The 25,248-nt window shown below is 37.6% G+C and overlaps 1 protein-coding gene across 1 annotated transcript; it reads left to right on the top strand.

Annotated features, from left to right (window-relative positions):
• The first annotated feature begins 71 nt into the window (after positions 1–71).
• LOC140146020 (DEP domain-containing protein 1A-like) lies at positions 72–25,248 on the top strand. The gene is given in 12 exon segments (XM_072167759.1): positions 72–404; positions 7,230–7,522; positions 9,755–10,177; positions 10,973–11,151; positions 12,783–12,823; positions 12,825–12,924; positions 16,079–17,635; positions 21,030–21,199; positions 21,813–21,989; positions 22,480–22,659; positions 23,551–23,772; positions 24,945–25,248. Coding segments are annotated over 12 exon segments (3,516 nt in total). The 5' UTR covers positions 72–377; the 3' UTR covers positions 25,092–25,248.

The raw sequence follows: 25,248 nt of genomic DNA, 5'->3' as shown, positions 1-25,248 counted from the left end.
TTTCACACCAAAACCGAGTGTTAATATGACGCTGAAGTATACATTTAACTCAAAATTTAGGGGTTTGATAATCTGAAATTGTTCAAATTAAGCTGTGAATCTTTGACAGCATTCAATTAGTAGGAGGGGCTTGACTGGAGAAGCAGCCAATCAGAGAACGTCTTCGAACTGGTATTTGTCAGTTGACCAATCGCGTGTTTGTTTACTACAGCGGTCGCTTTAAATCAACAACATCAAAATTGGATTAAAACATGTGTGTGTTGGCGAAGGAAGATTGCATGTAAAAATTGACACTTGAAAGAGATAAACTTGTAAAATGATATCATCAGGTCGTAAATCATAATTTCCGTCAACGATACACGCTAAAATTAAACATCATGGAGCCTTTTAAGGCAACAAAATTGGTAAGTTTTTGAAGCATTGACGTGGGCAGGCAGAGCCAGCAGAGAGAGCATCACACACCGTCATCACAAGCGGTTAAAGACAGCATTGCGTCCTATTATTATTGCATTGGATTATAGAGGATTATGCCAATACATCTGAAGTAAATTGATTGCTAAAGTTCAAGCATTCACAGCAGCACCGTTATAATCAATAATTACAACTTTACACATATAGGCAGCATTGCGGCCAGTGACTATAGGCCTACCTACACACACAGCTAACACTAGAATTTTATTTATTTATTTTTCAAGTAAAACTATGGTAGGCCTATTACTTTTTTTTTTTTAATTTTAGGCCTATTACTTTGTTATGTATTTTATAGTACTGATTTGGGAGTGATAAATACCGAATTGGGTGGAACTCTGCTTATTATTTTAATATTTATTCATCTATTTATTTGTTATATTAAATTTATTTATTATTCTTATAATAGTAAAAAAAAATTATTTAAATTTATTTTTCTGTTTGTATATTATTTCACTTGCTCATTTTTAATTTTTAATTTAGATCTTTTCATTTCAACATGTTCAATGGTGTTATTTTGATATTGATAAAATTTAATTTATTTCTTTTATTTTAGGTATCATTACTTATTCACTTGTGAGGGGAGGTTACTTATCTACTTATTTATCTATTTATTTGTTTATTTAATTATTTCACTCATTCATTTTTTTCTTTTCTATCTAAATAATAGACCTATAATATTAAAAAAACCTCATGTTAAATTCTTCATGTCATCATACCCAAAGTATGCCTAGTTATTGATTCCTATCACTATCAATATTACACATCAATAAGATTTAAATTAGCTGTTTGGACTTGACAGAAAATGTTGTGGTAGTCATATAATCCTCTATAATCCAATGCAATAACAATAGGACGCAATGCTGTCTTTAACCGCTTGTCCGTCATCATCCCTATATCTTCGTGTTAAAAATTGCCGTGATAGTACGATGAATCCTCACGTTTTTCAACAACTACGCATAATGATTTTGTTCGAGATAACACTCAGGCTACGCATACAATTTGAGATTTTGAGAGCCTGCCACACTGTTTCTATTCTATGTTTTACGATTTTCGCATGATCAATATATGGCTGGCCGTAACCGCCACAACGTGGAGCTGCTACGCGTGGCAGTAGCTTACTTTTTCGCCATGGAGCTAAATTGACCAATCATGTTAGATCTTTTCATTACGCTGGAGCCAGTGGATGCATCCTCGCCAGAGAGAGAAAACTCTTGCCAAAATTAATGTTTACTATGGGGATTTTAAATGAATCGATTGTAAATGAACCACGACCAGTTGTACAGGATCAATACCATTGTTTGATTAGTGTATAGTCAATGCATAGGTATACCTATGGTCAATGTTACCTTGCATGTATGTGTCATGTGTGTGGCGTGTTTGTTTGTTTGTTTGTCTACTGTGTCAGGCCAGGATCACTGACACCCACGGTATACTCTCATACTATCACGGTGATCATATTGTTGAATGTTGTTGACTTTAAAATAATCATGATGCAGTCATGTCTACAGTAGAACTCACCACGACCTTTGAAGGACTTAAACCCTATTAAAAGCTATTAAACCAAGATAACACTCAATGAAAACAGCTCAACTATGTTACATCAGATCTTCTCTGGTTAAATACACACTGCACTTGTGTCTGTTTTACCTGTGCAATGAGCTGGTATTATAGTTTCAGTTGGGTGAACGATTATAAAGCTTAACGCAAGGTAACAATACTGTGGGCTTTTGTTTACTTAAATGAGACAATAGTCTGCTTATTGTTAACCAGCGTTCTTGAAAATGAGAAGCTTAATGACTTAACACGGTTTAGAAATAATTTCTTCATATTTTTTGGTGTTATCTGTCGTTTACATATCCTTCCTAAAACACTAAAGTACCAATATTTCCAAACACCTAAATTAGCTAAAAATTTAGGACATGTTACAAAACTATATTTTCTAGAATTTCAGAGAATACTTTAAATATTGGCCGGTTATTTTTTACACAGTGATGTCAACTAGGCAATGGCCTATATACTTCTAACAATACATACACTATTTGTAGAGGTCACGCGTCAATGGTGAGCGCACTGAGTATTGTGTATAGAAAACGGACAGTAACTACAGTATGTATGGCCTACTACCAGTATATAAAGTAAATCCGAACTGGTTTGCAGTTTGCTGAAGGTCGAATTCCGCAGTCCACTCTGCGTAAGTTATACAAATTAGCTCCATGCGATACACTGCAGATCGCAGAACTGTGTGCATAGTTTACCACCACTCTGCCTAGCTATATAGTTATGTACAATACTGTATGAGTTTCTTATGAGTGCATGTCCAATTGTCCATCTTAATAATAAGTCAGTTCAGTACTTTTCATAAACTACTTTTTGAATCATAACTTTCGTGACCGAGGATATCTTGCAACTACGTGGACGCTCGTCTGGCAAATTCTTAATGAATAAATTCGCTTCACGTAATGAGTAAGTCGTACTTAATTAGTCAGTTTTACCTCCGAGTAATGAAAAACTCTAACATGATCATGATTGGTCAATTTGGCTCCACGGAGCAAAAAGTCAGCTACGCGTAGCAGCTCCACGTTGTGGCGGTTGCGGCCTACCATATCCATACCTGCCAACCGTTCCGATTTACTCGGATTCGTTCCGATTTTTGAGGTCAAAGGTCACAAAAATCTGAAAAATCCGATTTTGAAAAAAAAAAAAAAAAAAAAATTTTTAAGATTTTTTTTCAAAGTTTTTGAGTACCACTGGACCTATTCTGAAGTGCTAGGATCATAAGGATCATTCACAGTTAATTTTTAAAAAATTGAAAAAGTTACAAACAAATTACAGTTTGTTATTTTAATATGCAAACCATTAACCAATATTTACCTCTTCATGTAGCACATATTATAAATGCATGGAAAACCAATGCATCTATAATATGTGATACATGAAGAGGTAAACACTAGTTAATGGTTTAACATATTAAGGATAACAAACTGTAATTTTTTTGTAATTTTTTTTTCAAATTTTTTTCAAATTACCTGTGAATGATCTTAGCACTTCAGAATAGTTCCAGTGGTTCTCTAAAGTTGCCAAAAATTAGAAGAAGAAAAATTTAATTAAAAAAAAAAAAAAAAAAATTTTTTTTTTTCAACCTTGAATAACAAGTAATTTATGGTCTATAACTTGTTTTTTCCAAAGTTTTGTTTTGCTTCTCGCTTCACTCTAATTAGACACCAACCTTAGTTCCAAAGGTTGGCAAGCATGTGCCGTTACGGGTGAGCGTGTGCTTCGCGCGCCCGGATCGCGCGCGCCCTGTACAGATTTTTATTTTTACAATGTTGGCAGGTATGCATATCAGTATCCCATATGATATTTCTATTGCAAGAAAATTTTATTTGTTGTCAGGTTTTATCTTAAATACACTAACTGGAAATTAAATACACTAATTAGTGAGGACCGGTATTTTGCTGTGGATATGTTTAACTGCAATTTGCGGGTAAAAAATTTGAAATCCTGAGTAAAAATTGTGATCATTTTCAACTCTTTGAGAAAAAATTTATATAAAAGAATGCATGTAACATCCAGCTGCAATACAATGTACATTATTGACACACTATCACTCTCTTTATCTACGGCAATAATAGAATATCGATTTCAATCGAATTGAACACATTGCTCAGTTTTGAGTTTGTAGTTGACTACTAAGCGACCTAAGCGATCGATTGCTAGCCAATCAGATAGAACTCCTTTTCTTGCGTTCGGTGAAATACCCGTCGCCCGTCGCTCACCAACGGAGTATTAAATTTATATTTATCGTATAGGAAGTCGACGGTGTGCATCATCAATGGACAAAGCAAGCTCAGCTGGGCTGGGCAAAATTGTGCAGCCATGCATAATAGTTTCAGTCCCTTTAAATTTCTATGATCATGTATCACAATATCATGAATATGTACTGCAATACAAATTCAAACATGTCCAATGGCATGCACCTTAATTGTCAACTCGAACCTTAATACTCGAGAACTCTAGCTAATTAGCCTTCAAAGTCTTCGAAGTTCGAGTTCATTACTTAACGCCGAATCGGTCAAGATGGGAGATGCCGCGCTTGTTGATAGAAAGACAGCTTAGGCTAATAGAAATTGGCACTCCTTTTGTGGTGGATAATAATAAAGTATAAAACATGCAGGCATATGTCCGGCACATAGGCAGGGTGATTCTTTCAAATCTTTGTTGGATTGTTTTATTTGATCCTGTTCATTTTTTTTTGTATTTGTGACCTCTTCTCATAATTTATTACTTTCCTTTTCTCACGTGTCTGAACAGCGAGTCGTAGTACCGCCCATGCGAACTTGGATGTAAGCTTAAGCTAGTTAGGCCTATATCATGACGGTGTTAACACCGTCATGTCTGATACATACCTAACTAAGCCTTACTAAGCTTAAGCTAAGTTACATCCAAGTTCGCATGCCATGGACGGTACTTGTGAGAAAAAGAAAGTAATAAATTATGAGAAGAGGTCACAAATAGGATCAAATAAAATAATCCAACAAAGACTCACCCTGCCTAAGTGCCGGACATATGCCTGCATGTTTTATACTTTATTATTATCCACCACAAAAGGAGTGCCAAAATTTACGGTTGACCTAGGAGAAACCGATTTACGATAACTTAGGTGGTCTATCGTGTGCGATACGATATTTTAGCCTAGGTCGACCTGGGATTTTTTTCTCCCAGCTTGACCCAAAATGCATTACTAACCATCATGACCATGATTACGGCACGCATTCGTCTTCGATGCTTGTGCTTGTTTGTTACCTTGTAGAGCTCAGTGAGTTTGCTTCCTGGCTTTGCTATTGATTTTCAGTCGGACAGCAGTGCAATATTTTGCACAGGAGGTTATTTATTCTGTTTTTAAAATCATATAAAATGTAGTGCCGTACTATTACTGACCTAAAAAAAAAAAAATTCAAGATGTTTTGTATTTTTAATATGAAAAAATTGATAATTTGTATTCATGTCATACCGGTACTCTATTAATGATTTCAAAATGCATTCAAATTCAATGCATTTTGAAATCATCAATAGAGTATGACATGAATTTTTTTTTTTTTTTAGGTCAACCATGAATGATCCTCGAATGGGACTCGAATTCCCGGGACTCACTCACACCCTTAATTTCGACCTCCTGGTTTGTTTACAAACAGAGAGGTAGACAAAAGACCGTTCCGCTTGTCCAAGTATCAGAAGGATGGTCCATAATACATGTAGCGTGATTCACGTAACATGAATAGGGATTAAAAAGCTGTCACATAGAACCATGTGCTTAAGTTCTATTGTCCAATTTACCATCAAGATATGGAAACAGTTCAGACCCAGAACAGGATCATGTCAGAAATTAATATTTTGTTCTGGGTCTGGTTATTCGGACTAATTAATATTAATGTTGAAATTTGGATGAAAGTTACTTGAGAACTCTAGCTTTGAATTTGCACGCATGAATGATACTGAATTTGATGTTTCCTGATAATATGACCAACCGCCGCACCGGGATGATGTAAATTCTGAAAAATGATGGAACCCTGTGGAAGGCCATGTAGTACATTTGATGAAGATCAGAAAAAGTATCATTGATACAAACTTTGGTGGTTCTGTAAAATATGACTTGTACCAGTCGCAGTGCAGTTCCGCTTAGGCCGATTTCGTTAGCCATGCGATGAACCAAAAGTTAATTGTACGTACCGGTACTAAGGGTGTGAGTGAGTCCCGGGTATTCGAGTCCCGCCCGATAATCCTTTTACCCGGCAGGAAATTCCCTGCCCGGTACCGAAATTAAAAAAAAAAAAAAAAAGTTTTTTTCGGTTTTGTAGTGTCTCAGGACCTAGACCTAAATGCTAGGATCATTCATGGTTGACCTAAGAAATTTAAAAAAATTGAATTTTGCACATTGTTTTGTGTTTTTAATATAAAAATTGATGCATAGTTTTCATGTCATACTCTAAAATGATATCAAAATGCTTTGATATCATTCTTCGTCTTATGTAACAGTATTGTTCTCCAAAAAAACCCGGAAGCTTGTTGTTTGGCGCTCTAGCTGAAATACAGCAAGATAATGTAAGATAGATGTAAACCTGTATTTTAGCTAGAGTATCTCGAGATATTGTTATGTATGTACCGGTACAGATCCCCTTCATCATGCTAGTTGCTAGCCCGGCTTACCTGGCACAAAGCCGTCTTAGAACTCCAAGCTATGAGCTATCTCTCGCCACTCTCCAGTCATTTTTTTCAGTGGATCGGCACCAATTTTGTGTCGCATTTTATGGTACCAGTACAACACAATGAAGGTCATTCCTTGCGCTGTGTGTGTACTGACCAGTATATTGCAGACCTGTCTTGATCTATAGACCTTTTCATGTTGACGTTTTCCGAAGTGATGACCCAGTTTTTAAAAACGGTTCAGTTCAGTTCAGTTCAGTTTTGAAAAACAGGTCATCATATCGGAGTTCTTGGGCGCGCACTCAATTCTGCGTCAATGCACGCAGTTGAGGGACATTTTATGTGTATTTACGCGGGCGTGTAAAGACGCTCGCGTCCATGTGATTATTTTGCGAACATTTCCGATGCCGATTCACACTTTGAAAAGGTCTATAGACAGGTTATTCAGCACATGTGATATCATTTCACTTCTTTCCATATTTTGAAGACCTGTATTCATTGTATACCGGTACCGTATTAAAGTTTTGCTCTTTTCTATGTTTTCTATTCATTTCTAGTGGAACAAAATCATCCAAGACTTCCGCTCGCTGATGCCACTCAAGCGCCACCGCTGGCGAATGAGACCATACGACAACTGCTTCACAACCACTGAGGCTGTGGACTGGCTTCACGAGTATCTTCAAAGCAGCTCAGATTTTGGTCCGTGGGTGTCACGCAACCAGGCGGTGTCACTGCTGGACAAGTTTGTCCAGAGCAAAGTGATCCAGCAGGTCAGAGTTGGAAAGACGTCAAAGACGAAGCTGTCATCAGCGGTAGACCAGAGCTTTGAAGATAATGGGCAGCTGTACAAGTAAGTAACATACATTGTACGGTAATGTATGATTAAAGGTGGCAGGGTCAGAAATTCCAAGTGCAAGAATCCCTTTGGATTCTCCCAGTGGAATTTTGCAAACATCCATGGATTCTCACCATATAACTTTGTATGATAAACTGAAATATTCCATGTAGATTCTTGCAATTTTGTTGACGAGAATCTTTGCGAGAATAGATTCTTGTATTCTCGCCAAATTTCTGACCTTGAGGTGGGTAACCTGATTCACAGCCTCACCCCCAACTTCTATCAAAATATACAGGTTTTGGTATCAGGTGAAAGCTATATTTTTCTCTTTAACATTTTCTCATATTTTTGAAGAAATCATCAAAAAACTGTTGAATTAGTCTCAACTGTGGTATACCACAATTGAGACTAATAGGTTTTTGATGATATTCGGAAATACACCGATTTGGAACTCCTAATTTCAGTATGTTATATGTTTAAATGAGAAAAATAGCATCGTTCATATGATATCAATGTATTACTTGATCATGATGATTATCATTAACAAAAACACTGTAGACTATTGGTCAGTTTCACGCTGTATTAAATTTCAGAAATACAATATTAGGAATTAGTCGCATTTACAAGGAACATTAATCTTTTTGCATGAATGTTTGAAAGGGACAACATTTTATAGTTGGCCGTGTGTTTTGAACTCGCCACCCTTAGCGTTACATCACAAATATTATGAATTTTTACACCAATCAAGTTTCAAATTAGAATATCTCCACAACTATCAACCCTAAACTAGCAAAAGTATACATTTTTGGAAAGCTGAAGGCAAAAACAATTTAAATATACACATTTCAACTCATTGTACAGGGTGACCTTGAAGTTATACAGGGTGGAAAAAAAAAAAATCCAAATAAAAAATGGGTCACTTAATGCATTGCTTATTACTAACTTGCAGTTATAAACTGAAAGTAAACAACATTGATTTGGTTAGATGTTAGGGGGAGCCTACTGACTTTGGAAGAAAAAAAATCACAGCTGTTTGGTAATCTCGGAATACAGGGTGTCCCAAAATATGTTCAAATTTGTTTGCAATTCAACATATTTTGAACTGAAACATTTTACCCTTAACCCAAACAAAAAAAGTAAGTCCATATTTAGATTCCTCATCAAATTTCCTCTCAGAAAATGTAAACTTTGACTATGATAGGATAAGTAATTAAAAATTTAGGGCAACTTTTAGATTTTGAAGACATCCGCATTGCTTACTACAGTGTTTAATATGAAAACAGGTAGTTTTGCACATAAAAGTTTGCATTTCATAGACTAAACCAATCATAAAGAGTTCAAAATGATTAAAAACAATTAGCAGAATAAATAATCTTTCAAAAGAGCTCTTAACCATGTCAGTAGCCCATATGGATGCAAAGATATGATCAGTTGATTCAACGCGCACCCACAAAATCTTTATTTCCCATAGACTTTACACATAACGCCACCGCCTCATCCGCCACCGCCTCATCCCCCACCTCGGTCATTCTGAACTCAAACAACTCTAACTCCACTATCTTAGCTGATAAACAATTCTCCTTTGGAGGTATGTTAGGGCACACATTTAGCTACAACATGACACCAAACACACTTCAATACCTTTTGTTTAAGCAGAGATATAACAATTTGAACGTGTCTCGATTTGGAAAAGTGTAACAAAACCACCATTTTTGGGTGGCGAGTTCAAAACGCGTGGCCAGTTTAAAGAATTTGATTTTCCAAATATATCAAGATCAGGTCACTTTCCTTTAAGAATGAGAATAAAATATAGGATTTTTGCGCCGGCATCCACTACATTTTGGTTTTTTTGTACGATAAAAATATTGGCCATGCAGTCCATCCATTGTGAATCGATATATTGGATCTAGGCAAAAGACAAATTCCTATCTAGAGCCTATCCTACAATTCCTATCTAGATCTTTAATTCTCTTATGTACATTTGTGACCCAATCTGATCCACTCAGGCCAAAGTTGGAAATTTTGAAAATTGAGTTACTACCATTACGGTACTTAAACTTGCTCAGTACATAAAATGACTAGACTGCTGAATCCCCATGGATGTCTCTTGAAATCATTATTGCCAACATTAGCCTGATTGGACCAGATCTGGTCACATTTAAAGAGCTTTAAATAAAAATATGAATCTGGCAGCTATTGCGGACCTTATTACACTAACCCCTAAAATTTATTTCCTGTATTTAGATTTGTGCCAGTTTCACCTATCAAGAAGCTGCGCTCAGCCTTCAGCAGTCGCTCCAACCTACGCAGTAGCCCCAAAGGTGCCTCTCCTGAACTACCTCTGAAACCCCCCATACCCAAAATGGAACCACTCGACGAACCACAAAAGACGGTCACCGCGGCAACTCAAACTTCCACAACATCTCATCACACCAGTACCCGCACAACTCAACATCAGCGTGATGCAACTCCAGTTGTTGCCGTTCCGAAGAAATTTCAAGGGGCTCCTCCGCAGAAACCGTTGAGACTTCGCAACCAGGATGGAGCGCACTCAGCGCAGCCAGGATGGAGATCGTCCAGCAGCGCAATGCCACAGTGCCGATTAGTGGCAAGGAATTTGACCATGGGAGAGATAGACGAGGTGTGGAAGAGTGCAACACTGATAAGGTATGTAATAATAATTATGTTGACCAAGCCTTGGGCAAGAGGCTAAACCAGAAAGGGGAGGGGGTTGAGTCAAAACCCAAGCAAGCCCCCCCCCCCCACCCCTCAAATGAACTGGCAGTTATAACTTTGGTATCTTATATATTTGAGAAGTTTTAAATTTTAGCCCCCCTCAGTCACTGCATGTGCCCGCTGCTTCCCCTACACTACTATTTTTTTAAGTCGTATATAGTTACGCCATTGGACCAGTGTATACATTATACTTTTTGACTCACAATATTCCTGAAGTAAAAAATTTTGCCCAAACTGGAAAAAAGATGGTTTTCCAGGCTGTTGCTCTTCTTTACTTTTTTTGGGATTTTCATGTCAGAGATTCAGAATTTGGATTGGGGTTGGGCATGTGGGATTCGCCCATTGCTCAGATCCGCCATTTTGCTAACTAAAACAAGGTTTTCCCTGCAAACCTGCAAACGCATGCGCAAAAAGTGCATTTTTATTTCTTGTGGTTTTCTAGCAACGCACCAGAAGACTGAATGGACATGATCAAGGAGAATGAGTCACACATGGGCAATTTTCAATTAGAAGTTTTTTACATCATTTTCTGGCAGTTTACAAATGCTACATTTTGATGCAAACCCAAGTCATGAGATGCGTCTTCCCTCTCGTAGGTATATCAACTGGAATAGCCCATTGCATATACAACTATCTTGCACTCACAAGGAATGTGTCCGCTATTTTAAAGCTGATGCAAATTTAGCGAATCAACACAATTTTTTGTTTTTCTGTCCATGCTTGCAGGTTGCAACGTTTGCTGTGGCTAACATCTCTTGAAGGTCTCCTGAATGCTGACGTAGTCAACCCCAGGAATCTGATCCATAATTGTACCCATATGAGTCGTAGTGGCGTGGTGATTGTCAAGAATAAAGAGGAGGACCTACCACACTGGGTTCTCTCCGCTATGAAATGTCTGGCAAGGTGTAAGTATATAGATTCCGTACACCGGACGATCTTACCGTTTCCGATGTTGATACTTCTTGCATAATCAACATCGGAAAGGTAAGATCGCTCCGGTTAGGAGTCTACAAAACATTTCTGTTAATTGGACTATTTTGCAACAACTTCAGAGGCAAGACAGTTTACAGCAGTGACATGTGAATCACTTAAGTTTTCGCTCAAAACATGAGAGCAAAAATAAAATTTGTAAACCATCGTACATTGTCAGCAAGTTTGCATTCACATAATTTGTTAGACAATAATACTGATACATAAATCTTTAAAATCTCATCAGGAAAATGAAAGGATTAGTCAAATATTTGCATCAAACTGTAATGCAATGCAATGCAATTTTGATTCGCACTCAAATTTGTGCGACATGCATATCCCGACCAGGTTTTACAGTTGTGAGCTTTTGGAGGCTAGCGGGAGCCTTGCTGGAAAACATCTTAGTGCCTCCCCAGTTTCTAGTTTGCTTACGATCCCCACAGATTGAGAACCCCTGCACTGGGGAAAGGAGTGCTTGGCACCCACACAATTGTGGTGGTCTCCGGGACTGTCTTTTGTAATTTGCAGGAGAGCATTAAATAGCTCTTCTGGAACCTTCAAGGAGAGTTGTTTAGAGCATTTGTGATGCGATCAAGCAAAATGAGTCGGATGTCGGGAATATTGATTTTGAGATACACCCTATATTAAATAGTATTCAACTTCCTTTGTATTTTATTGTTCTGATCAACACTAAAATGGCCATATCTCTGGAACCATAAGTCAAATTATGATGGGAATTTCTGCAACATATAGCTCTGAAAATGGCTCATGCAGTAAATTGAAAATTATGGAATTTTGATTTTGATCGACATCTGACTCATTTCACTTGATCACATTTACAATACAATGTAAGGAGAAAATGGTCAATTACGAAGAGCTAAAAATCACTCTCCTATATCAGTTTTAAGGAGAGCAGTAGAAGAGCGATTGCTCTTGCTCTCCTCAAAAGGCAGTCCATGTGGATCATTGAGATCGTCAAATTGAACCACTTCAAGTGACACTTTGCCTGAGCTGCAATTAACCCTCTCCACAAACCATGTATTTTTACATCGCAGTGCTCGATCATGTTCACACAACAGTGGCATTATTGTTAGACATGCACAATCTAACATTCAGCCCTCATGAATATGCAAGAATTCACAGCATTCAAAGCACACAGACTGTTTGTGGATGGATAGTCTGTGGTTGAACCACTTTATTTGACACATTTTCAGACTCAGACACTCTCCCATTTCATTTTTATTCAAATGTTGCTTTTTTACACTCTTGTCTAATGGAAAAATTGAGGTAACTTGAAATTTCCCTGGACATGGAACTTACTGCTAATTGTTTCGTTGTAACCCGTACAAGACTCTAGAGCTGATCCTAGTTGCGAAGGTCAATTGTGGAAAGTCTAGGGTGTGTACTTCTAAGCAGCAAAGTCCCTGAGTTGTTGTTTTATGGAATGATGTGGGGCCATAGTGGTCAGCAAGATCCTGTAAAGTGTGCTGAGGCTTGTGGATCAATGTCTGGGCGTTGTGCCTGTGTGTAGCGCACTATAAATCATTGCACTTTATTTTATCTATAGGGCCTAACCAAACTGACTCCAGTCTCCCAGCGTATCCTGGTTTTTGAGCGAGACGTCTTCAGGACAGTGTTCAACTACTTTGACACACTGTGTGAACCATTGATGACATACGCCTTATATCCACTCATCACAGAGGCTTTTAGTGAGTATAATCTGTACAAAGATGATAAGTTATTGATGAATTCCATAGGAGGAAGTATGTTCTAAAGTACTGTAGCATACGAGGGGGTATCAAAAAGTTTTAGAAATCGCCCAGAAGTGAAAGAGCTATGAAATTTTGTCAGTGCAATCACTGGTCCTTATAAGATGCAAAAATGGTCTCATAAGTATGTTTACTTTTTTTACACACGCTAGATGTCAGTACCTGCCTATGTAACCGCATAACCAGCAAAATGGAGAAAATTGAGGCATGTAGCATGATTAAGTTCCTTATTAAGGGTTACAGTGCCCAAAAAATCTGTGATGAAATAAAAAATTCATTTTCCAAAAAGCAACAGTGACAATATCACAATCACCACCGAAGATAACTTTCATTTCATCATCGATTTTCTAGGCACTGCAACCCTTCAAATGCAAGATCTTAATAACACTGCTTGCCTCAATTTTCTCAATCTTGCAGTTTATGCGCAGTAACTGGGGCAGCAGGTTATTAGCATCTAGCGTCACCTGTAAAAAAAAAGTAAACATACTTATGAGACCATTTTTGCACCATAGTGTACATAAGGACCAGTGATTGCACTGACAAAATTTCATTGATATAGCTTTCACTTCTGGGCGATTTCTAATTGATACCCCCTCGTATGTTGATATTAAGATGGTTTGCAAAGGTGACCATGACAAAATTATTGTCTCTTAAATTTATTTCCAGACATAATTTTTGTACAGATATGCCAGAACAAATATATTATTTTGAGAATGAGGTAGGAGGAAAACCAAATTTGAAAATTATTTTAAAAGGAGGAAGCATTTTACAAATGCAACAAATTTGGTTGATTCCATTTAGATGTAAGATGGGATATAAACTTGTAGACATTACATATAAATTATGATCCGGTTTTAAAAAATTAACAAATTTCATAAAACAAGCATGTCTGGGGTCGTTGTCTGTGGTCAATAGAACGTCATTAGGTTTCAAGGTGTTGTCAATTCAAGCGTGGTCGTAAAATAGATTTGATAGAATTTTGGTCAACGGTGGTATCGGAGCGGTGTGTGTAGATTCAGTGAAGCCTGCTAATTTTCTACAGGCTTTATAGGTTTGGGCTTCAAATGCTAAATGCCGGGTACCCCTTCACCAGAATTTGTAACCGAAAGCAGCAAAGTTTGGCTGAGCTCAGTGAAACATTTTGTCTGTCCTAGTGTTATATAATTAAGATCGACATGAAATTAAGAAAGACATGGTATGGGGGTAAAAATTTATTGCGACTATTGATATGGATGCATGATGTCATTGTAGTGCATGATATTATATGGAGATGTTCATTGCAAGAGCATACATGGATATACTTTTTAAAATAATCTGTTTGTGCATTCACTCTTCACCATCTCAACCAATTCTGGCGAATTTGAATGCATACTTCACCATGCAGCACGGTGGACACCACATTCAATATGCTGCGTTAAGTAAGAGGAGCATGATGCATGATTGACAGTATGAACACCTGTACCATGTCTGATTTAAAATTCAAAGCACATCCATTCATATCTTAATACTATATCTTCAACTATGTACAGTCACTACTAAAAATGATGAGAATCATGAAGTTAACCATTTTTATGACCACTTTTTCAGCAGATTTGATCAGTGCAGATGCCTCATACATGTTGCTGTGTGAATCTGGCTAAAGATATGTGCAAGCTTGTGTGCTTCTGCCTGTGTTTCAAGTAATTGTGTGTGGTTTGTCTTGGTGTGTGTGTGTGACTGAAAATGCCATGTGAGGAATCCCGTTTGCTTTTAAAATAATAATTTTTTAGAAAAAAGAGTACAAAATAGTGCACACACATATTTAGTTTCTAGGCATGAGAAATTTCAGGTTTAAACCATGAATTCAGGCTTTTTTGTTGTCCAAATTTTTCACACTTTCTATTAATTTCAGCCCATTTTTGGGCTTTTTAGCCCAATTTCACATACTTTTTCAGGTTTTTTTAAACACTTCAGGTTTTTTCATGGATGATCATTCTCATGCCTGAGTTTCCCAAAGGAATTGAAATAACAATGGGCTATTCCATACCTGCAAAGTGTCCCACTTTAGGAGGGACATCCCACTTTTGGGCAAAAGAAAAATGCCGAAAAAAGCATTTTTTACTCATTGTCCCTTTTTTGTAAAACTCATCCTATAATAATGTATAGGAAAATTGGAAATGTCCCACTTTTCAGACACAGTGTGCCATTTGTCCCTTTTTCCAGTTTTCAAATGTTGGCAGGTATGCTATTCCAGTTGAAATCAATACGCCCCCTTCCCACACATGAGGTGTAGATTTCAAATGGAGTAACCCATTCAGGTAACTTTAATACTCAATTCAAGATACTGACTCCCTGTGTGGAAGATACAAGCTCAAGTTTTTCATAAGGAGCTGGATTTCAAATGGAATAGCACAATTTTGGTGCCAAGCTTTTCGGATTTTGCAAAGATTGTCAACACATTGTAACCACGTTGCTGCAGTTGTAGCTGACATGTTTCTGACACCTAGAGAAAGTTCAGAATTTGCTGTAGAAGTGATGATGTAACAGGATTAAGTTTAACTACCATAGCAATAGGTTAAAACAATTTTTGAATATAGCGTACTGCACTATACTTTAACGTGGTCCCTCTGCATTGAACCATAGATGTCAAAGAACAGGGATAAAGACCTGAATCATATAAATTCTATGATAGAATATTCATTTCATGCTGATCACTCTCACCTGTAAAAGAGAGGCATTGTGCATTCAATCTTTCATTGCAGACATGTATACACAGACGAAGAGTGCAATCTGCTTGTACTATAATGTAGTGCAGGGCGATATATTCAAAAATTAATTTAGTCTATTGCTATGGTAGTTAATCCTGTAACATCACTTCTACGGCGAATATATGGAGGGAATTTGTATTGATGATCAATGTACTTTATTTTTAAAAGGTACAGTACAATCTGTTGCAATGCTCAATTTTGTACTCTTTTACATCTTTCAAGACTAAAATCCCATTAAGCTTGTTTTGTATGTTATGTACTACTATGACTCCCATCCCCATTTTCTTCTAACAACACCGCTATTAACATGTCTCTATAATTGCCTTGTTATGTTCTCATCCTAACAGTAATCGCTGAGCAAAGAGAGAGGGTATAGCGCCCCTGGATCGAGGAAGAGTTGTTACCACCCGGCATGTCGACAGATACTGCACGAGGCATGCCAGCGTTTGAATCGGTGGAAAATCTGATGTTGAACATGACCATGGGAGGGTCGTATAATGATAGCATGCCTACTCCTGGAGGATACGCTAATCCACCGGTGGCCACACCACATGGTGCACTTGACGGACCTGTTCGTGGGTGTAACACATTCTTAGATGCGCAAGAGGGCGCTAAAGTGAGAGACAAACCTGTGTATCGGCGATCGGTGTCCATGCACATTGAAACGACTCCGCAAATACAGCATGGTGGTGGTAGTCGACGGAGAGGATGCAGTAACCACCAGCGGGCGTCATCACAACAGAACTGGCATAGTTACAGTAACGGATTACAAGCTTTGTCATCGACAAGCATTAATGAGTATCAGAGTAACAACTATTACGATGCAGAGAATCATCGGAACATTAACAGAATGGGTGATATTTCGGAATATTACAGGTACAATGATAAGCAATGTTGCAGCAAGAGCTCACGACCTCATTCAGCGCATGGATTTATGGGGCGTATAAGTACCAGTCGGAATCAAATATCCACGAAGCCGATCGCGCAGTTTGCTGATTATCAACCTAGGCATTTTGGTTCAATGACGGAAATCGGCACTGTTGACGATCCTATACCATATATGGATGACCCGTGTAAAGTGATAGGACGCAGCCCGCAATCTGCATTGCCTAGTCCGATAGTGGCGTCAAACCCAACTTCAACCCACACAACACCAAGCACAGACGGATCCTTTCATAGTGCATTGAACTCGGTCCCTCACTCGGCCAACCCGAGCCCAAACACGAGCGGTCCAAGTCCGACCGATCACAATGGTTCCAAGGAGACGGCATTCAGTAGGCTATTCCGTTCCTCCAAGAAGTTTGGCTCCGCTTCCGATCTAGTCCAGAGAATTCTTCGTAAGAAATTTGATTCGAGCCTCAGTCGTTACGCCACTGATTCATCAAACTCTTCCACAAACCACACTCCACCCGTTCTGGCTCAATCGTCTGCACATAGATCTGCCTCAAATTCTGCAGCAAGTAGTAAAAACAATTCCCCGACGGAGATTAGTAACAACCGTAAGATCACCCCTTCTTATCCACCTCCTATGCGGGCTACTCTGTCCATATCTCAGGTTATTAGCTCAGCTGAAAATAGCACTAACAACACCCCCGATAACGTACAATCGTCATCTTTTGGGCAAAGAAGTGTGAGTGCTTACGACTTGAATCAAATATGGCCGCCTCCGAGACCTCTAGATCCATTTCAGCAAGGAATGTCCCAGTCTACTAGGAATTTGAGATCATCACAACAAGGATCTCAACATACGGTACATCCGGGATTATCGCAATCCTCAAGGTACTTGAAATCGTCGCAACAGGGACTCAACCAATCCAGCCGAGTACACAGCGCTTACAGCCTCAACCGCTCAGGGATGTCAGAGTTTGGCGGATCACGACTGTTGAGGAGCGACAGCGCATCAAGTAAGCGCTCTCTACGTTTTGTTTGCTTGCATGATTTGTGCAGTTTTTGTGTCATTGCGGCTGTTTTTTGATTGGTTGATTTGGCTGCTAATCAGTTCATCTCATGCATATTCAGTAATCATCTCATGCATATTCATTAGATGTAGGCAATTCAGCAAATTAACGTACCATGTATGTAATGCATTTTCATTTCCTCTATCCGTGCATCATCTTCAAGCACTTTCATTTCAGCCCATCTCATTTTGCACACCATCTTTTATTCTGTTTGTGTTTTAAAAACATCTTTCTTAAATTCTTTGTTGTAAATTTTTATATTTTTGTGAAAAGTATTGCATTGTTGTTGCCTTGTAATGATGATGTTAGCGTCAAATTGCAATTACACATTGATGTTTTACCCCATGGGCATTTTATACTGCATTTCTGACAGGGCTCCTGATTGGTTAATTACATGATATAATCATCTGAGTAACCAATCAAATTAGAGGTTTTTTAGATCTCTTATAATTTTGGCAAGGTTCTTCAGCGATCTGCCGATTTGGCTCTGTTACAGCTTAAACACGGAAGTGGGGTTCTGATTGGTTCATTGAATCACATCATCATCACATCGGCACCTCATTCGTCGATCAAGCTGCATGCATAGCATCGCATGACCTAGTTCTTTCTACGCTATAATCAGGTTGAGCAGTTAGACACTGAATGACCTTGCCGAATACTATAGCAATTTTAAGCATGATATAATCCTTCAGCCTACTTAACTAACTCTTAGAAGCTCTTGATTCGCTCAATACACAATATTCGCCTATGTTTATTGGTCTCGCTATGAGTTTTAAAATATTGGACTCATAGCTCGCCCAATAAATATGGGCTCAATCGATCCAATTTTATATCAATATTATATGACCGGTTCATTTCCCATTCATGCATGCTGCCAGATCAAGGCTCTCCTAGTACATGGCAGAACCATGCAATGGGTGAATATAGCCCTCTTTTTAACCAATCAGGTTAGTTCTTAGATGCTGATAGAAGGGTATCATATATTGTGCCAATCAGATCTATGGTAAGAATATGTCTGAAGGAATAAGCTTGATAAGAGATCTAAAAGCTCTATTTTAATTGGTTGCTCAGAATATTATGTAAACCAATCAGAATCACTGTAAGAAAGGCATACTTTGTAGTGCACATGGGGTTCAAAATGGTATGATATGAATATGGACATTAACAAAATTTTATTAACCATCTTATTTTATTTTGCAGTCATTTTTTCAAAGTGGTACAATGCAGCATTTGCAAAAAGGGACGAAAACTCTCACATATATTGTGCTAACCTTTGCAATTTAATTTCAACTTTTATTTTTATAATTTGCTTTATATTGAAATCAGTTTGTTTTATAAATTTTCTGCATTTCACTTTTAGATTATTAAACATTTTGTGCGACATGTATTTCTCATTCAGTGGGAATATTGTGCTCTTGCAAAAGGTAAAATTTTGAAGCCTATGCCAAAAGCCAAAAATTTGCACCTGAAATATAATGTTTTTAGTTGGCAAAATTAAAATGCATGCAAAATTAAGGTCACCACACATACAGCCATGAGCGACACTCTGCACACCAAAAGAAAAATTATTTTGAAATGCAAAACGCATGTTTGAAAGATAATCTCAAAGATTGCAGTTAGCTCAAAGTTGGATAAACTACTATCCAACCTATCGGGTATTGTTTGCATGATTTTTTATCATCAATGGTTGTTGTGAATTTTCTGTGTGACAAAATTTCATGTTTGAATCCCATTAATTGATCATCCCTTCATTGTGTGATAATCACCGGTGTTCCTGCACATCTCATTTCAAGTTGACAGGCAAGGGTTTACCAATGTACAGTTTGCAAGCTAGAAAATGTCAGATGAATCACTTAATTGAGACAAATATGTAGGTACACAATCCTTTGCTCCATATCTGTGATTTCATGTCCAAACTTGAGTGTGGAATGTGTTACCCATTTAAAAAAAAACCATAATATGTATCATTAGCAGGAAAAAGATTTTGGGTTAACTTGGGTGATTTTGGTGGCAGATTAACATCAATGGAATAATGTGTAATGTTTGTTGAAATTTAAGTTCAGAAGCCCACATTTTTGCCGGAAAATAAGTTGCCAAAATGTTAAATGCCCCGCCCCCCCCCCCCCCCAGACTCAAACATATAACATTTGTGTAGTAACTACCACAAAAGTAACAGCAGAACAACTTCCATGGTTATAAATAAGTATCATTGCTTTATTAATATATTTTGACATTAATGTAACTGTAGACTTTTATAATAACCAACATTTAATTGCTTTATTAATTACAATTATGAAAATTTAACACAATGTATACATGTGTATTATTCAAGCTTAATTAACTTTGAATATAACTTGCATGAATGTTTGTCAAATATTGACTTAATTAATACCATGTAATTAAAAGATATATATATTGTTCCACGTCACCATACTTAATTTAATTGCTTTATTAATTACATTTTAATTCGAAATATATAACACGTAAATTAATCTAGATTATTCAAGCTTATTATGAAAATAACATTTTGTTAAATTTAGTGATAAAAGAAACATTATTAGGATGTCCAATCAACAACCTCATTCCAACCTTCTTTTTCTACATTTATACAGAGAGTTTGGTATCAGTGGAAAGCCCAAATTTTAAATTGACTCTATAGTATATGAAATTTGGTAAAGGCAAAGGCCTTCAAACACAGGCCTATGGTTTAGGGTCTCATACTCCTGTTTAACCAAAAAAAATCACTTTTTCATTGCCTGTGTGAGTAAATCCAAAAGGCCCACTTCCCAAAAGTACTCATTTTGCTATTCCAGTTGAAATCCATGCATCCCGTATGGAAGGCATGACTTCAATCTTACACACTCAGGGAGTGTGAATTTCAAATAGGATTACCTGAATGGGTGACTCCATTTGAAATCTACTCTCCTGTGTGGTAGATTAAGTTTTTGTCTTCCATAGGTGTATGGATTTCAACTGGAATACCCTCTTGAATGATGTTGGATTTCATTGGCCATTTAATAGGCTATTCCAGTTGAAATCCACACTACCCCTGTGGAAGATTTTGGAAACATCTTCCACAGGTGGAGTAAGTTATTCAAATATAATTGGTCAGAGTTAATCATTTTGAAAACTCATACTCCCCCTGTATTGTGGCTTTACCTATATCTTCCACAAATGGAGTGAGTGTTTCAAATGGAAGTTACCCAATTGTCTATTCTATTCAAAACTCATACTCCCTCTTTGGAAGACTTGAGCAAAATCTTCCACAGGGGTAGTGTGGATTTTAAATGGAATAGCCAAATTTATATTTGTCTTCCCTTTTAAAATCTGTACTTACCAGGTCTGTATCTGCATGAAGACCAGTCATACATGCAGGAATCACTGAAACTCTGTTGTCTACTGCTGCCTCCGTCCAACAGACGCAAACTGCACCTGCTACTTAAACTCATGAGTAAAATTGAGCAGAATGAACAACTACAACTCAGTAGGACTCGCACGCCAAGAAACTTGGTAAGATGTACATTGCAGGGTTACTGATCAAAAATGATATTTTTTATTTTTATTTTTTTTAATTTCAATATTTTTTAAAAATTTAAATCGGATTCATTTGATTTCAATAGACTTTAAAAAAATATATATATAGTTTTTTAGTGTTTTTATTCCAAGAAATGCTATACCCCATGATAAAGGCAAAATAGAAAAGTGGAATGCTATACATATGCACAATCCTATCAGGAATTTACAAAAAATCAAAATGTGTTTTTACATGCACCAAAATAATTGGTAAAATCATGGGAAAAACCCTGTTGAATTCGGCACCTTGAAGTTGAACTTTTAGCAATTAGATAAAGTGACATCATAGAGGTATTTTAATTGTATCCAAAAGTTGTACAAGCATTTAATTACCCAAAAAATTAGAGCTGAAAGGGATTACAATATTTTGGGCTATTCTAGTTGAAATCCATACATCCTATGGAATGTAGAGTATGTCTTCCATTGGGGTGTGTAAGGATATTTCAACTGGAATAGCCCATTGCTGAGAGATCTAAAAGCTCTACTTCGATTGGTTACTCAGATAATTATATCATGTAATTAACCAACCATGGGCTTTGTTCTTCCCTAGGTGCTTCATACGTTCACAAGATGCATCCTCCGTTGCCGTGAAGAAATCGACCTCAACGAGAGGCTCGCCATCAGGATAGTGGAGTACCTCATGGATAACCATGCTGCCATCTTTGCTGTACCACAAGACTTACAGAGAGATGTGGATGAAAGACTAGTGTACCTACGGAGAGGACAGGTATGTTATTCCTAAGAGGCCGCTCTTTAAATCCAAAATTTATTTTAAAAATTTTTTTCCTACCTTAAAAATGCACAGATCCTATACATTGCTGTGTATTACGCTGGTCGCAGTATCAAATAATGCACATAAAGTTAATGCAGATCAAGTATACACCAGATTATATGGTAGAGATCCTCCTGCCTTCTGTCGCCAGATCTCTAAGGCCATGTATAAATTTGCAGTTCTGATGCCTTCCGCTATAGATTTATATCTTCCGCTCTTCTCCAACGTGCCTCTTTAGCTCAGTTGGTTAGAGTGTCGTGCTAGTACTACGATGGTCGCCGGTTAGACTCCGACCGGATGCACTGGGGTTTTTTTTTCAACGTTCATCTGCACTGACCTACTCTGGGGAAAGATTAAAATTTGTTCATGTATAAGAAGGTTACAATGACATAAAAAACCAACAATTCAAAATTTAATAATTTGTCTTTTCCAAATTTCTATCCAGATCAAGTACACACCAGATGATATGGGCAAAGATCCGCCTGCCTTCTGTCGCCAGATCTCTGTTGCAGAGTATGAGAAACAGAAACAGACGACATCACAGTCGGCCATGGAAGAGCTTCTTGACAACATCATTAAGGACAACAAGATGATGGCCAAAGACAAAAGGAAGAAGCTTAAACAGGTACTGGAGTATTATAAATTGGAACAATATTTATATGCCCATCATTAGATCAATATCCGCCTGCAGGCAAATTTGCAACCACTCTGTTTCAGGTGCAGTGACTCCTTTTTTTTCATTTTGTTATACTGTAAAAGTGGTCATTTTCGCGCATGTAATTTTTTGTGTTTTGCCAATTTTGAACTGCATTGCTTGTTTTTAATTTTGCAGAAACTTTTTCTTACATAGACCTATACATTAAAAACACATATTTACATGTTTTTATTTTTGCGGTAGCTGTGTTGCGCGCAAAAATCGCGGAAATTAATGTACTGCGCAAATATTTCTACTTCTTCAGTACCCAATGACCTCCTTTTAAGTAAAACAACATTTTATACCGATAGTCTAGTGCATAGTCAGCCCAACAAAGCTTAAGCACAGGTCACCCACCAGACAGTTGGAGCCAATTCTGTGTATTAATAGATTTCTTTTTGGAGAGAATGGTTAATGATCTATTTCCCAACTGAGGGAACAGGTTTTTTTTATCAACCATAGCCGTGTTGTGTAAACAAAATGTGCAAAGTTGATCAGACTACATCACATTTTGCTTTTATAGTAAGAATTCCAATTGAATGAACGCAGCTTTTAACAGCTGCACTCGATCCAACCGCGATCGTATATTGCGTATTTCAAACTACAACGCGACGCATACGACCTTGGATACAAAGCTATCCAATCACGAAAAGTGCGTTGGCATGGTTGATTCACTTCGCGTTACTCACGCACAGTCGCTGACACGCTGGCGTACATCTCGCAGTGTACGCAAAAATTAAATCACGCTATTGAAAGCTGCGTTCATTCAATTGGAATTCCCACTATAGTTTCTAATCACAATTTCTTTATTTTTTCACCCAGTTTCAGAAAGCCTACCCTGACATCTATGCCAAACGTATGCAGCCATCCAGTATCAGCAACGCAGAAAACATCCATCCCTCGTCTCACTGCCAGAAGGTGTCGGCCAAAGATTACGAGATGCAGTCCATGAGTGCATCGCAGAAGGCGCTGGAAGATTTACTGGAGAATATTATCAAGAGCGATCGTATCGGTGTTAAAGACAAGAAGAAGAAACTCAAGAGGGTAGGTGGTTTGGGGCTTTGTATTGTTATCCTGTTCAGAATTGGTATTCAGGGGTCCATTTCACTAAACTTTTAACCCTTCTTAACTCAAGTAACCATTCGTAAGTTACGAATACCCTTTTACTAGAGTATCTTTACAAAGAGTCCCTGTAGTAAATCCCTATTACTTTGGAAGGGTACTGATGGTAAGTCAGTTTAGTGAAGTGGAATTTGCGATATGTCGTTAGTTATGATTGATTTTGAGACTTACGAAGGTTCGTGAAGTTTAGTGAAATGGATCCCTGGAATGATGTATTACGTTATTGGGCTATTCCAGTTGAAATCCATACATCCCATACTATGGAAGACACAACCTTATAGGGAGTGTGAATTTCAAATGGGGTTACCGTGACCTGAATGGATGACTCCATTTGAAATCTACATAGCCCACTGAGGCCCATAACACAAATGTGATACGATCAAGCAAAATCAGTCGGAACTGATGATATATTTCCTTTTGTTTTGGAAACTCTTTAATTGCTCACATCTTTGGAACTGGTTGTTCAATTTCAATGGGGTTATCTGCAAAATGCAGCTTTGTAAATGCCTCTTTCTATCCTTTAACATACTGAAAATTTGATATTTCCAAGTTCAGACTGATTTTGCTTGATCACATCACAAATGTTCCTATTCCATGTTACGAGTTAAAGTTGCTGCTCCTTGGATTCCACAAGCAAAAATGGGTAGTATCATATGGGAAAATTTTTTATTTTTTATTCATCGTGGAACTCTCTGTACGCCAGCAACTTTGCAGGTAGCAACACAAGGGCAAACGGCGCAGCTGCAACATTTTCAGAACTTGCCAATCGCGGTTGTGTAATAAGACTCGTTCGTGTCTGCGTCTTATGCTGTGTTTAAAACTAAGTTTCAAATTTGAATTTGGTATAAAATTCACATCCAACTGTTTTGCCTGTTTGTAACTTTTACTGCACAAGTCGGATATATAGTCTAAAATGGGCCTGACAACATTTTTAAAATATAGTTTACTGTCATATTTTGTGGTGAACTTGCATTGTTTAATTTCTAAGCTTGGTCGGTGGGGCACCATTGACGACATCTTGACAATCTCTCTGCATCTGTTCCTGTCTTGCATTTACATTTGTAATTTACATTATAATTATTATCTATTTTCAGTTTGAGAAGGAATACCCAGTCCTCTACAAAAAACGCCTTCCTACAAGTGAGAGCGAAACACAGATTTTCCGGGGAGCGGAAAAACCCAAGATCAAGCAACCTATGGTGAATATGAAGAAGTCTTTTAGGTGGAAGTCTATCCGATAGTAACCAAAGGTGGATATAAAGAAGTTCTCACATAGGTGGAAGTTTGGTAACCTAGCAACCAGTGGTGCATAATATATAATGATGCCTAACAGTACATACATGTAACAGGTGGAAGTGTAAAATCATATATCGTCATTGGGCAGGAGAAACCTCCTAT

The sequence above is a fragment of the Amphiura filiformis genome, chromosome 2, assembly GCF_039555335.1.
Source record: "Amphiura filiformis chromosome 2, Afil_fr2py, whole genome shotgun sequence".
In the NCBI taxonomy this organism is placed as follows: Eukaryota; Metazoa; Echinodermata; class Ophiuroidea; order Amphilepidida; family Amphiuridae; genus Amphiura; species Amphiura filiformis.
Note: the sequence above shows the minus strand (reverse complement) of the source record. Positions and strands in the feature narration are given on the sequence as shown.